General features: G+C 42.7%; 2 protein-coding genes across 8 annotated transcripts in view; both read right to left on the bottom strand.

Moving 5' to 3' along the window:
* LOC147331753 (thyroid hormone receptor alpha) overlaps positions 1 to 7,639 on the bottom strand; it is a 117,929-nt gene extending 110,290 nt beyond the window's left edge. For 2 of the 5 annotated variants that reach the window (XM_086287962.1, XM_086287960.1), the window contains exon 1: positions 6,662 to 7,271. The gene's annotated coding sequence lies outside the window, so the exon portion shown is untranslated. Of the gene's footprint in view, positions 1 to 6,661; positions 7,273 to 7,545 lie in introns of those variants that run through there. The other 3 variants (XM_086287964.1, XM_086287965.1, XM_086287961.1) reach the window with 3 other exon arrangements.
* A 3,294-nt stretch (positions 7,640 to 10,933) lies between these two features.
* LOC147331752 (vesicle-fusing ATPase) overlaps positions 10,934 to 15,090 on the bottom strand; it is a 77,315-nt gene continuing 73,158 nt past the window's right edge. For all 3 annotated transcript variants that reach the window (XM_086287959.1, XM_086287957.1, XM_086287958.1), the window contains one exon: positions 10,934 to 12,142. Coding sequence is in view for 1 of the 3 variants with exons in the window: in XM_086287958.1 (XP_086144084.1) it covers positions 12,121 to 12,142 (22 nt within the window). In the remaining 2 variants the exon portion in view is untranslated. The remainder of the gene's footprint in view (positions 12,143 to 15,090) is intronic.

Here is a 15,090-nt window from a genome sequence, read left to right as displayed (position 1 = left end):
CTGTTGGGAAAGAATTCCAAGGTAATGACATGTTAAATTTATTATCCTGGGAGAACCCGGTAAGGCTCAAAGGTGAAACTGCTCTACTTAGAAGGCTCCAAGTCAACACAAACATGCCTTCTTTGTATACACACTTTGTGTACTACATTTCATATTTATCATTGTAAAGTCTTCACTGCTGTTTTACCAAAAAAAAATGCTTTGAATAAACTTGTGTCCAAACTTTGGACTGTAAATGCACCAGTCAGTCAGGATTTAAGATTAGCAGATTTATCAGTGTTACTGTACAAGCTGGTAAATAAGCAACAACAGCTGCAGTACAAAATGCCAAACTAGGATTGATGAAGTTTAGAAAAATGTTTCCACACAGATTTTTACTTGCGCTGCTGCCCAGGTATGATAATGGCTGCCAAAGTTTATTTGGCAGCCCCTTTTTCCCCTTTATCCTTCCAAGAGAACGAAGCCATCTGCAGTATGTTAGTGTTTCCCTTCAACAGGTTTGTATGAGAAAGTTAAGCTGGAGGTTTATATGGTTTCTTATATGAGGGATTAACATTCTGCGTATTAGTCGTCTGACCGTGTCATGTTACACTCCTTTCTCTGAATACAAAAACAGCTTACATGTGAATGCTGCTCCATTACAGCAAGGAACATAATCACATTTATTCTGGTCTATATTCAATTCAGTTGTTTTAAATAATTACTTATTAACATTATTTTTATAAACATCACAGAGTAAAAATTAATAAATCGGCCCGAGTTTTGCCTTAATCGTGTGTCGTGCATGGTGAAGTATACGTGGGATAACGAGACGCGATTAACACCTCACGACCAGCAATCGTATGGTTGCAAGAAAATCAAACCTGTTTGAAATCCTGTCGCCTGTCGTGAGGGTGTCAACGCAACCTCTCACACTGCGCACGCGCAAACACAAGAATGAAAGTGAAAAAGAGAGCAGCACTGCAGCGTGTGATCTGGACACAAGCGATGGAGGCACAACTTGTAGAACTTTGGCAATTTCATCCGAGCCTTTTCGATGTGGCCTCACAAAATGATCACGACCACAACAACCGTGAAAATAGTTGGATGGACATTGCTGCTCAATCACAGCTGCCTGGTCAATGTTTTCGTTAGCAATTTAGCAAAGTTGATGGTGGTGGTGTGTCTGTGTGAGTGAAAGACAGAGAGGAAGATTTTGGATAAGCTTCATGTTATAGACGCACAGTTTGAGCACTCAGGTCACATCAGAGCATCAGGTCATATAGTGCGAGACTGCATCGTGACCTACGAACTTCTAACCCCTGCGATTCAATTGTACAGTTTCAGCAGGAGCTGAATAACGCCACTGAAAAAAAAAACAAAACAAAAGATCGCAGAGTGTATGCCCAGCTTTAGGAGGTGATTTGGAAAGATCTTGGTGGTTCTTGTTGATCAAAGTTCTTGTTTTTTAGCGATTCCAGCTGAAGTAAACCACTGACAACTTTTGGGGTTGAGAAAAAGCACGCTGCTGTAAAGAAATGGAAGCATTTCATTTATTGACAATAAAATATACAAAGAGCTTTGCAGTTAAAACGAACTCCAAAGAATGATTGCATAGGTGAAATTGGACTTTATCAGCCAGCTGTATCTGCATGTACGTTTAGACTGAGGACAACTGAAACATTCACGGTCTCTAAATAAAAGCCCACAAATGCTTCTAGAGGTCCCAGAAAGAGTACACTGAGAATCAGAGCTGCTAATGACTAACAACGGCTGCCAAGGAGGTTGTGTCTTTGGTACGTGTATGTCATTCTGATCAACGTTGTACGGGTGTGGAGTGGGTCACGGTAACAATTTGCCACATCCACCAAGCTCTTCATGATCGACTTATTTATTGATCAAATATCAACAAAAAGTCTTAGAACTTGGAAACTGTGATTCTTACAAGTGTGGTGTGTATCGTAAACATACAGAACGCACTGTATAAAGATCTAAAATATGTCGCCTTAGACCTCTCACCTCTCCTTCCAGGTGAATACACTGACCTGAAGGTTAAAGTGACCATAATGCTATAGGGAGCCATTTAAAACAGCTTTAGTGCCGCTGCTTGCACTAAAATGTCGACAGAGAGTTCCCAGAGAAGACAGGCTAGTTTACCCAGGTTGAATTACAATTGCAGAGGGCAAAACTGGCTCAAGTTGTCACTTTTTCTTGACATTTTCTTGCCTGAAACACATCAGCCACCCAAATACTACTTGCAGTGAAATTCTAAATGTCCATCTGATTCTAAAAGCACTTAAACAATAGTTCTGTGGTCCATGTTGACACTTAACCCCACCCCTCCAACGCACACGCTCGTCTACATCTGTGTGATGCGAGCGTGCCGAGGGACCTCTGAGGACTGGGGCAACGGCTGCCTCCACACATTATGTAACCAAGCTCAGACAAACACACTCAGCAACCCTCACGCTGAGCCTGGATCAGTGGGTGAAGGGTTGACGGGCAGTGGAGGGGATGCCACTTTCTCCTCACCCTGCCTGCACCCCATTCTTGCTACACATTAACTCTGAACCTCAGAAAAGGACGCAGGCCTTGCATTAGAGGAGGGAGAATGAGGATGTCAAAAAGAGGTCACCTGCAGCTGCTGGCAGGGATTAAAGCTTTGTATGTGTACGCATGCTTAAACTTACATGGCCTTTCTTTGCTTTGTAATTCCTTCCATCCACTCGTTCATTGTAATTCCCTTACAAGGACTAAGAACAGCAATATTCCTTAAAGAAAAAAACAACTCTTTATAAAATGAAATCCTCTGAGTTGCCTTGTACACAGAAAATATATATGAAAGGCACCCTTGAAATGATTTATTAAGCTGTGGCACTGAGGTTCAGCTAGAGCTGAGGGGAAACTCTTAAAGCTGAATACATTTTCAAACGGCTGCTGAAAACTAATAAAAAACACCAGCTACCAAACTCATAACTTAAGGAACTCAAGAGTGCTTCCTATGTAATTGTATGTAGGTCTGGATTTTGCACTCTGGGGAAATACTAAAGGGGGGTCCACATTAATTTGTTTCATACGCAGCTGTGGCTCTGACAGTGTTTTATTTAAAATGATAAATGAATAAAGATGTGGGGAAAATGTCTCTTTGCTTCCATTTATTCATCACTACACACTGAAGGAGTGTTCTGTGCAGACTCTCGATGCTGGACGAAATCTTACAAGTAAGGAAACTTTCTTTGCCAGAACCCTGAAGCCAGTTTATTGGCTGCTGTTGCTCAGAGTTTTTTGTTTTTTCCCCCTATAGTCCTTCAGTCCTTCATCACTGTCTTTGTACAAGCTCCCATTCAGCCCTACAAATTTATGAAAATGGACGCAGACACAGAAGTATCTGCTGTCACACACATGAAGTTGAGAGACATCCTATTCTTAATCCACAGGGTTTAATATGATGTCAGCCCACCCTTTGCAGCTATAACAGCTTTGACTTTCCACAAGGTTAGGAGTGTTTTGTGGAATTCATAACCATTGTTCCAGAGGTGCATTTGTAAGGGGATGACGAGAAGGCCTGGCTCACAGTCTCCACTCTAATATATCAAAGGTGTTCATTCAGGTTGAGGTCAGGAGTAGGGATGGCACCGGTTCTGACATAAACGGTAGTAACCAGACCAAAAAGCAGCGCACATTTCGGTGCTTTATTTCGGTGCTTTTTTTTCCCTGAGCTGTGATACACTTTAGATTCTAGCCAATCATTTTACGTTTCTGAGGATAGTAGGCGGAGCCAGGTACGTACGTTCTTTTAGAGCAGAGCTACAGATTAAAAATGTCCAAGGCGAAGCGGTCAAAAGTCTGGCTGTACTTCACAGCAAAAGATGCAAACTCAGCAGCAACAAGTGCTTTAAGGTGATACTGTGATACTGTCAAAGGAGGTAACACCTCAAATCCCATGAAACACCTGACGACGCATAGCGGGGTTTTTAAAAGCTGAGAAATGCGCCGTATTTAATAGCTTGCTGCAAGACCTCACACCGAGCACATCTACTGCGGGTGGGTTGCCAGTTATCGGACCCGGAGTTCGCAACATCCCCCAAGAACCCGAAGAGGAGAGTCCTGGCCCCTAGCCCTGCCAGTGTAGCAGAAATGATGAGGATGATGATGCAGCAGCAGCCGTTCTTCTCTGCGTGAGTAGCTTCATGTTGTTCGTGTGTAATTTACGTTGAGTAGGCTAACCACGTTATTACATTAATGCATGTAAGGTGAACTAGCAAACATCATCATAGCTACATGCGGCTGTCTTCTTGTTTGATGGCAGATACTCCCTTCACCCTGGCCAGAAGGGCTAAAATGACCAAAGAAGAAGTGGAAAACAGTTAAACATGAGAGGTTTTGGACAAAGTTTGCATTTTTTCCATTGTTTAAGCACTGCTTCCAGCCAAGAGTGATACCATATATGCCCCATAGCTGCAGAAAAGGCTAACATTGTTATCTTTTTACAAAAACCAGCTGAACATGAGAGGTTTTTGGACCAATTTTGTGTTCTCCATTCTTTAAGCACCGGTTTGAGCACCGGCACAGTTTCAAAAGTACCGGTTTGGCACCGGTATCGGATAAAACCTGAACGATACCCATCCCTAGTCAGGAGTCTGTGCAGGCCAGTCAAGTTCTCCTACACCAAACTCACTCATCCATCTTTATGGGCCATCCCCAAACTGTTCCCACTAAGTTGGGGGGATGAAATGAAGCATTAAGAGTTACTTTCACTGGAACAAAGGGACCAAAAAACAACCCCACACCATAATTCCCCCTCTACCAAACTTTACACTTGGCCTAGTGCAGTCACACAAGTATTGTTCTCATGGCAACCGCCAAACCCAGACTGCCAGATGGAGAAGTGTCATATGTTATTCCAGAGAACACGTCTCCACTGCTCTAGAGTCCAGTGGTGGTGTGCTTTACACCACTGCAGCTGACGCTTTGCGTTGTGCTTGGTGATGTAAGGCTTGGATGCAGCTGCTCAGCTGTGGAAACCCATTCCACGAAGCTCTCTAAACACTGTTCTTGACCTAATCTGAAGGCCACATGAACTTTGGAGGTCTGCAGCGACTGACTGTCACTGAGTGCACCGACCGGGCATGTTGCACAGTTAGCATCCGATCATAGTACCACACTGGATTTCACTGAGCTCCTTAGAGCAGCACATTCCTTCATAAATGCCTAGGTGCTTGATTTTATACACCTGTGGTCGAGGAACTGGAACACATGACTTCAATGATTTGGATGGGCGAGTTGATTAAATATACTGTAATATGATTTTAATGATGATATTATGGTGGAGGAATATCATCTTAATTCTTCCACTATAACAACCTCAGATGCTTCTAAGACATACACATTTGGATTATGTTAAGGCTTTAAGTCAGAGGTGGCTGCTGTGATTGACAGTTGTGCCAAAACAGGCAGCTGTAGCCAGGAGCTTCTGCTAGGCACTGAATAGTCAGTGAAGCAGGTAACTTTACAAAGTTATGAATCACTGAGTAGCTCAAGGTGGATGTTAAATTACAGATAGAAGAATAATACTGTGCAAATGTGTAAACCACAGTGAAGTAGTTTATACATTTGCGAAACAAGTAAAAGATCCAGGAGGAGACAAATCCCCAGAACGGCATCTGGCTAAAAAAGAAGAAGAAAAAAAGACCTCACACATGTGGAGCTACCTGCTGTGCAAGCCCCTTATGAATCAGCAAGCAGCCAAAAATCAGCTTTTACTGAATTTTTCAAAGATTAGGATTACAATTTATTAAAAAACTAGAGCCATGTATCTGTATATGCCCTAGTTAGTTGCAGCACTCAAACCAGGGGTATCAAACATACCATTCCAGCCCACCATAAAAGCTTTGGAAAATGTAAAGGAGTGCATAGATTTTACACTTTTAACAGCATTTACATAAGTATGACAGCCCCCCCCCTAAAAAAGTAATTAAGTAATGGATAAACAACAAAATAACAAATAAGTTCCTGTTTTCCATCATCTGCTATAGAATTAACTGTTTTCTTTTAATAGTGAGTCCACAGTTTGTTTGTTTGTTTGGAAGAAAAGGGCATTTTCTTTAATTTTATGAAACCTTCCTATTTTCAGCTGCGAGTACTCCAGTTTCATCATGCAGGCTGTAAGTGGCAAACGATAGAAAAGGAGTTTGACATCCCTGACTTAAACCAAGGTGTCTGGAACTACAAGTCTGGACAGAAAATGAATGACTGAGCCCCCCTTGACTGGTCCACATGCTTAGCAAACACTCAGTCATATGAATAGGAATGGCAATAAGAATTGTGAGGCCGTACATTAACGACACACCCACCCACACCCTTACTGCAGAGAAGTACAACAGACTGGTGCTAATACCTATATGTGCAGCTCAGTGCATAATGGCATAAACTCATATACTAGGCCTCTCCCTATAGAAGCAGCTATTGGCTGGGAGCCACATTTCATACATGACACCGCCCTATGACACAGGTATGACTCTGAATCCTCCAGCAGCTTTTCAGGCAAACTTTGGCACGCAAGCGCCCACGGACAGACCGACCTATGGGCACATGTCACAGCAAAGGAGCGAGCAGTGACGGTGGAGATTACACTACAGACACACACAGACACTACATAGTTGTCACATCTTCCCTCGTTCACCTCTGACTGCAGAATGTAGAGTAACTCGTTTCACACAGTGCGGTGGCAGTAAGAGGAAGCCGGTGTAGGTGAACCTGGGGACGTCACAGAGCTGCAGTGCACCGGCCACACGACGACGGCGTTTCCCTGTAGCTGGAGTACAGCAGGCCGGCGCAGCGCCGGGGTTGACGTGAGGACAGCGCTCACCTTGCACCGGCGTCCCCGAGCAGAAGCTTTCAGCCTGTTTTCGCTGAAAGTGTCAAACTGTCTCACTCAGCAGCACCCCACCGCTCAAATAAAAGCGCCTCCCGGTAGCGTCCACGTAAAACCGCTGAACGAGGAGCGGCAGTTATCTCGTGAAGAAACAAGCTCAACAAACACGTTAAAAAAAATCAAATAAAAGCTGCTTTACCGACTCGAGCCGGCGTCAGCTAATGCCTCTCCCTCCGGTGTTAGCCTCCTCTACCGGTCCGCTTTCAGGTGCCTGGAGACGGGAGAGCAACGTCCGCTAGCCGGTACTGTCAAAGTCATGGCCACGGTGTGCACAGGGAACCCCACGGCGTTTACTAGTTCTCTATGCTCGGTCCTCCCCCATGCCTGTACAGTACGGGTGAACGCGGGTCAGCAGCCTACGAGGGTGGCTCTACACCGAGGGTCTGCAGCACCCTCTAGCGGACGGATGTGAACATCCAGCGCGGAGGGTTATATAATGCACAAAACCTGGATAACAATAATACTGTTTTGTTTTTTACTTCATTAACACTAAATAAAGTATAAACGTCCGATAATATCAATATTTCTGTTTTGTTAAAATCAGCCCTTGTTCTCAATGGAGGCACAGTCATACTGAGAGGAAGAACATATATCAAAACTTACAAAAAGCTTGAAAACCAACACCAACTTACCAGATCCACTCCCTGTAAAGCTGAATGATGAAGGTATTTCTTTTAATTTGACACTTATTTCAATTTTTTAAAAATCAAGAAGATCATCTGCACTGCAAACGGAAAGACAAAAAATGTTTGCATCGCTGTCACAGTTTCTGTTTCTTTCTCCAACCTGACAGCGCATGCTGCCTTTCTCCTTCCCTTTAGGGTGGAGTTGTATACTTTCCCGCTCCTCAGTCGTAGCACCTGTTTGCCATCAAGTTTATCCACTTCAGTGCAAACAGACCAGCTGCTAGTGTTGCACCAGTGAGCTACATACTGAGCCGAGAGGATAGAAACTAAGGCTACGTTCACACTGCAGGTCTTAATGCTCAGTTCCGATTTTTTTTGTCTGCTTGTTCACACTACAAATAAAATGTGACAGCAAACGCGCTGAATCAAAGCGACCGCATGCGCAAAAGAAGACGTCACGCACAACGCGCTCTGTTTAGACCCAGATCAAACAGTATTGTTTGACTGATGGCCTTAATATAAAGACTTGTTTCGGACTTTAAGTTTACCAATTTTACTTTAAGTTATAAAGTTATTTTGTTATTTACATATGGCCTAATGATGATCCTTATTGCTGTTTTAGAGAGGAGCAGGGCTTCAAAGGAAATGTTCACGTTTTCTTCAACGCTGTCTTCCCAACATCTACACAGGATGGCCAGGAAGCGTTCGCGATGTCTTCTCGGGCGCTGATAATTGGCGTCTGTCTCGTGTCAGTGACGTAAAAGATGGATTTAATGCGACATGACCATCAAACAGCAGTCGCTTTCTAAAACATCAGATATGTATCGGATTCAGTACCACATACGAAAGTGACCCAGATCGGATTTGAAAATATCGGATTTGTGCCGTTCACACTGTCATAGCATGATCGGGTATGGGTCGCATAGGGTCAAAAAAGTCGGATTTGATGCGCTTTCGCCTGGTAGCCTAAGTATTGATATTTGGATCGTTCTGTCCACGTCTACACCTGCTAGTGGTAATCAGAAATAATTGTCCGTGTCCCTGTGTTACTTACCTTCATGCTTAGTTTTGTGTGTAAATGTAAAGGCTGTGAAACTTGACACCAGTCTCTGTTGGTTTTGCGTTTGGGTCCACCTTTGCTGACTGGCCTCACAGCTTTGACAGTGACTGCTGACATATTCAACTAAGAAGTGCATCTGCTGCATCAGACTAGCTCAGTTTTGAATTACTGCTTGGCCTTGAAAATTCAGTTTTTTGTAGGTTTAGCGTAAAACAAAATTGTTTTACAGCAAATTCAAAATAAAAAGCTTTAAAATGAATTTCCTTTTAAACAATCCACACACTTGCTTACCTTATAAAAAGGTTTGCTATTAATATACATTGTTACTATTCATTCCTACAGGCAAAGGGCTGGCATTTTTAAAGCACTTTCAGTTTTGGGTTTAATTTTGTTGTTTTTTTGGCCTACTTGAGGTTTGACTTATTTCACATCTGTACATAGAGCCGACTTCTAATCATGGAGACCTCAGGAACCCTTTTCATATGAAATAACATTGCTAAGACACAAGGCAACTTGGCAAAATATACATTTCTCATTCAACTTAAAGGAAGCAGTAAAACCTTCTTAATATAAGCAAGAAAAATATTTCCTGTTCTGCCCAAACACAGATTGCTAGACATGGTGCATGGACCTTAAAAAGGTGAACTTAGTTATCTGCAGGTAGTGGTGGCTGTAGCTCAGATAGTAGAGCAGGTCACCTACTAACCGGAAGTTTGGTGGTTTGATCCCAGTCTGCATGCCAAGTATAGTGACCCCATGTTGCTCTCTGATGCATCCATCGGTGTGTGAATGTTAGACAAGAAGTGCGTAGAAAAAAAAAGAAGTCCATGGGTAAAGGTGCAAGTTGTGTAAAGGGCTTTGAGTGCTCAGAGTAGAAAAATGCTATTTAAGAACCAGTCCATTTAATAATTAGCCTTGGATGATACAAATCTGTAGATTGTATCAATATTGACAGTAACAGACTTTTGCTGTTGTTTTATTTTAGACTTTTAGAGAGTGTACCAGAGTGCTGAAGACCGAAGAGGACCAAGGATTTATCTGACATGAACTTCCTTCCCTTGTGTCTCGGCCAGTAGCTTAAAAAGATATGCTAATCTGACTGCACCCTATTTAAACTGAATGAGTACCAAATATAACACCAACTGTAACAGCAGGTCACATTTTTAAATACACACATATAAGAAAATTATTGATACATTTAGTTACAATTCATCAGTTTGGAGACTCTTCAGTGCAAATCAGTGGGGAGGAACTCTCACTGACAGGTGTGAGAACACAGGCCACTGTAGCTGTTCACTGCTGGGCTTGGCAGAGGCCAAGCCCAGCAGTGAGTTACTGAACTGGGCTGTTGGTACCTTGTGGAGCATGTTAACTGAATTATCCATGATGGATAACAGTTCCACTACCTCACAAGTGTCCAGTTGTCAGCCAGTCACAGAACCAGCCATCCTAATCAGTTTAATCAGTCTATTGGTGTTACCAGCTCTGATGCTGCTTCCCCTACAGACCACAGCAAAGTATACTTCCATCAGTCTGTCGCACTCACCACGTGTCTTTGTTTCTGCGTCTGTAAAGTTTATAGATACTAGCCGAGCAAGCTACTGTTAGCTAATAACCTAGCATTTCACTCGTTGGAGTAAAAGTGGTTCTGGCTTAAATAACAAACAAAGCATACTAGCAAAAAGGTGTGACGTCCTGGAGAAACTAATACATAATGCAACAGTGGCTTTGTCCATCTTTTATATACAGTCTGTGTTTTCACATATATTACAAGATTGAAAGACGCAGTCTGTGACAGTGTAGCTGAGGACTCTTTCTTACTCAGCTTGCACATTTTAGTTTATTTCATATTCCAAGTTCTATTATATTAAGTATGTTTTCACTTCCCATTGATTTAGCTAAAGTTTTGTTTGTTTTTTGACACTTTGGCTTAGCAAATGTCTAACAATTCCTAAAATTTATAGTGCTCAGCTAAATAATTTGGAATTATTGTAAAGATGTTTCTTTTGTTTGTTTTACAGATATTATAATGCTTTCATAACATCATTGGTCTTTACAGGAAGCCAATTAGTTGAATGAGTTAGTAACTAATCACTGATGTCTGCTAATCCTGTCGTTGACATTTAAGCCAGAATATTCTAAACTACGGAATCTTTAGTGTCCAATTATATGTGAACACAGAAGGGTAGCGCTGTCTCATACGCAGTCATTTCAATAAAAATATAAACATTTTATAGTAATTTTCATGTAATATTCACTTTGTTAATTCAAAATGCATCTACAGGATCTCAGAGCCTTTTGTTCTGGACGGCACATAGAAAAGAAATGACACCATTTCCTGTGCATATGTGCTCTTTTTTTATTGCAATATCTGCATGTTGACATATATTTACACTCACACACGCACATACGCTCACGATGCCAATGGTCAAACAGAACAAGAACTTTTTACTTTGAAGCACTGAACACATGACATGAGAAAACAAACGTAGCAAATTAACCAGCAGCTTTCTACACTTCACATGCACAGACTGAAACGCACACGCACAATCCCATTCGACACTCCACGCACACACTCACACGCGCACGAGTTCCCACAAAGGACCACCAAGAGACGTAGTCAAAGGTCTGGATGTTCAGAGTGCAGGATATATTTATAGATTTGTTTTTAACACTGATGATGCCAGAACTATAAGAGCTAAACTGAACTGTACTGTACACAACACAGACAGGCCGGCCATCAATCCAACATTTACTTTCACTATTACACTAATCTGGTAAAGTCAACATCTCCATAGCAACAGGGAAGAAGAGTGATACTGATACATTTTGAAGTAGTCTTAAGTTCATGATAATCTTCGTTATATCTATGTATACTATTTACAGAACATAAACATACTTTATATTTAAAGGGATTACATTTACACATGGAACATCATCTTTTTTTAACTACTATTAAATATTCACTAAAAGCCTCTTTGTGATCACATCTTGATATTCAAAAGGCTTCGGCATTTTTGCATGTGCTCCATTTGATACTGCTTGTGAGGATACACATAATAACAATAATTACCTGCAGCCAGACGAGAGGTATGCAACAAATACAACAAAGACTAGCTTAAAAACATAGATGACTTAAATTCTTAACTCTTCTTTTTTTCTTTTTATACACACAATTCACATAACACCACTTTTTTTGTTACAATGATCTATTGATTTTTCAGGTTTTAGTTTTTTTTACAGATAATATTTTTTAACAGTACGACTTCCAGTGTTTTACTCTGATATGTGTACTTGATGATGAGAATGCCGAGTAGGAGGGAAGTGATTCTGTGGTATTGCCTACAGATACATGCCGAGTTATAGAGGAACCTGTTTGTTCCTCTCTTGGACCAGGTGTGTAGTTACATAGATAAATGCATCGATGGATTCGAGGAAGATCTCTTCTTTTCCTGCTCTTCTTCCTTATTTCTGGGTGGCGTGTCTATTGTCGTGTGTTTGGTTTGCTCCTCTGGTTGGCTCTACTCATAGAAGCTCCGATCACTACAAAAGGGAAAAGTGGGAAAAGAAGGCAAGCTGTCTTACAGGTTGGTTTGCATCCATCAACACACCCATTTTAGACTGAACCGTTTTAGCAACCCCCACCATAACACTAGAGTCGTTGTTTGGTATGAGCAGGCTTTAACAGGGTCCTAAACAAGAAACTGTCAGTGAAAGATGGCGGTAGCGTACGCTCCTTTATCTTCTTTCTCAGCTTCCTTGTAAAGACTGTAATTTACAAAATAAACATCATAATGTATTCGATAAGCTGAGCTGATAAACCCAAGAGGACAGTGTTTACTGAGGTCATAGATTAAGTGACTTGGTTTCAACGTAACTTTATTCTTTCATGAGTTATTTACAAGTTTCTCTTTGTTCACAGCCATTGACATGTCGAAGAGGTTAACACGTGAGGAGCGGATCGAAATTGTGTTGATATCTGGTGAACGCAGTAACCGGGTCATTGCAGCAGATTTCAATGCAAGACACCGAGACCACCCATCTCCCATGCTACAGTCAGCAAACTGTCAAACATCCCTTCAGCGGATATTAGCTACTCACAAATGGCACCCTTACAAACTCCAGCTACTGCAGCATCTCAACGAGGATGACCCAGATCAGCGCGGAGAATTTGCAGAATGGGCAAAACAAAAATTGGAACAGGACCCTCAGTTCACGCAGAAGATTTTGTTCAGTGATGAGACAAACTTCTATGTGAGTGTTGAAGTTAATAAACAAAATCACCACTATTCAGTTTTTCAGTTTTCAGTTTTATTTGTCATATGCAAGTTGGCACAGGGTCAACAGTGCAATGAAATGTGTTTGACGAGCAGCAGTCACTCAGCAGCATGATACAGTAGGAGAAAATATAATAAAATAAAATAATAAAGAAAATAGAAAAATAGTAAGGAGCAAAATATTAGAGAGATATGGTAAAAGAGAAAAGATGACTAAATATATATGTATCTATAAATATAAATATATGTACACTAGTGATTAAATAAGAAAATCTTGAAAAGAAATATGACGGGAGGGCAGATGGGATATTGCACAGGAATGAGCAGCAGAAAATTACAATATTGCACTTTTAAATATAAATATCAATGACAATAAAGTGGAGTGACCAGTGCAGATTAAACAGAGTACTTGTGAAGCTGCAGGGTAGCTTCTGAGTGCTGTGTTGTGTGTGTTTAAGTGTTGTGGTTGAGGTGTTGTATGGCTTGGTGGTAAAAACTGTTTTTGAGTCTTATAGTCCGAGCAGACAGGCTACTGTAACGTCTGCCAGATGGTAACAAGAACAGCTGATGTGCTGGGTGGCTGTGGTCCTTGATGATGCTGTGTGCTTTACGGAGGCATCGCTGGAGATAAATGTCCTGAATGGCAGGAAGCCTCGTGCCAGTGATGTGCTCTGCTGCCTTCACCACCCTCTGTAGTGATTTACGGCTGCTGGCAGAGCAGCTTCCGTAACAAACTGTGATGCAGCTCGTCAGCAAGCTCTCGATTGCACACCTGTAAAAATTTGAGGTGATGTTGGAGTTCGTGCCAAACTTCCTCAGCCTCCTCAGGAAGTAAAGCCACTGGCGAGCTTTCCTGATAGCAGCGTCTGTGTGAAGGGTCCAGGAGAAGTCCTCAGTGATGTTGACTCCAAGGAACTTGAAGCTGCTGACCCTTTCGACCTTGACACCGTTGATGTGGATGGGCTGGTGTTCTCTGACTGGGCGTTTCCGGTAGTCCACTATCATCTCTCTAGTTTTGCTGATGTTGAGAGTCAAGTTATTTTCCAGGCACCACTTGTACAGCGCCATCACCTCCTCTCTATAGGCCGTCTCATCGTTGTCTGTGATGAGGCCTATGATGGTTGTGTCATCCGCAAACTTGATGATGATGTTGGACTCGTGTTTAGCAACACAGTCGTGTGTGAGCAGGGAATATAGGAGGGGGCTAAGCACACAACCCTGTGGCGTACCTGTGTTCAGGATGAGTGATGAGGAGGTGTGCTTACCAACTCTCACCACCTGGGGCCTGTTTGTGAGGAAGTTTAGAATCCATCTGCAGATCGGTGTTCCCAGCCCAAGGTCGACGAGCTTCGTGGCAAGTTTTGAGGGGATGATGGTGTTAAATGCCGAGCTGTAGTCGATGATGAGCATCCTTGCATATGTATTCCCTTTCTCCAGGTGGGTGAGGGTGGTGTGCGTTGCCAGGGCGATGGCATTCTCTGTGGCTCTGTTTGTCCGATAGGCAAACTGAAGAGGGTCCAGTGTGTCAGGGAGGGAGGAGCAGATGTGACCTTTGACCAGCCGCTCCAGGCACTTCATGATGACGGATGTCAGTGCAACAGGACGGTAGTCATTCAGACAGGAGACCACTGATTTTTTGGGAACGGGAATGATGGTGGATGCTTTGAGGGACGTGGGGACCACTGACTGCCTCAGGGAGAGGTTGAAGATGTTGGTGAACACCTCTGCCAGCTGGTCGGCACACACTCTGAGTAGCCGGCCTGGGATGCCGTCCGGTCCTGGAGCTTTGTGAGGATTGACCTTTTTAAAAGTCCATCTCACAGCTTCTGTTTTCAGAGTTAGAGTTGCAGCCTCACTGTCCTCCTGAGGGTAGAGGATCTGCTCTCTGTTGTCTGCGTCAAAACGAGCATAGAAGTTGTTGAGCTCATCTGCAAGAGATGCAGCGGGCTGAACACTGCCTGTGTTGACCTTCTTGTAGTCAGTGATGCAGTGCAGTCCATTCCACAGTCGCCTGGTGTCAAAGCTGTGGTAGCTGGACTCCATTTTGTCCCTGTAGTCCTTTCTGGCCTTTTTTATGGACTCTCGGAGGTCGTACCTGGCTGCTTTATATGCATCAGCGTCCCCGGAGTTAAAGGCAGAGGTCCGCACTTTTAGCTTGGCGCGAACGTCTTTATTTACCCAGGGTTTCTGATTTGGATATATGCAGACAGGGGT

Source organism: Aulonocara sp. 'chitande type north' Nkhata Bay, linkage group LG4, assembly GCF_057382095.1.
Source record: "Aulonocara sp. 'chitande type north' Nkhata Bay isolate Kocher_YH1m ecotype deep benthic linkage group LG4, A_spYH_male_GT1.1, whole genome shotgun sequence".
Taxonomy (NCBI): domain Eukaryota; kingdom Metazoa; phylum Chordata; class Actinopteri; order Cichliformes; family Cichlidae; genus Aulonocara; species Aulonocara sp. 'chitande type north' Nkhata Bay.
The sequence above is the reverse complement of the archived record's forward strand: the minus strand, read 5'-3'. Positions and strand labels throughout refer to the sequence as shown.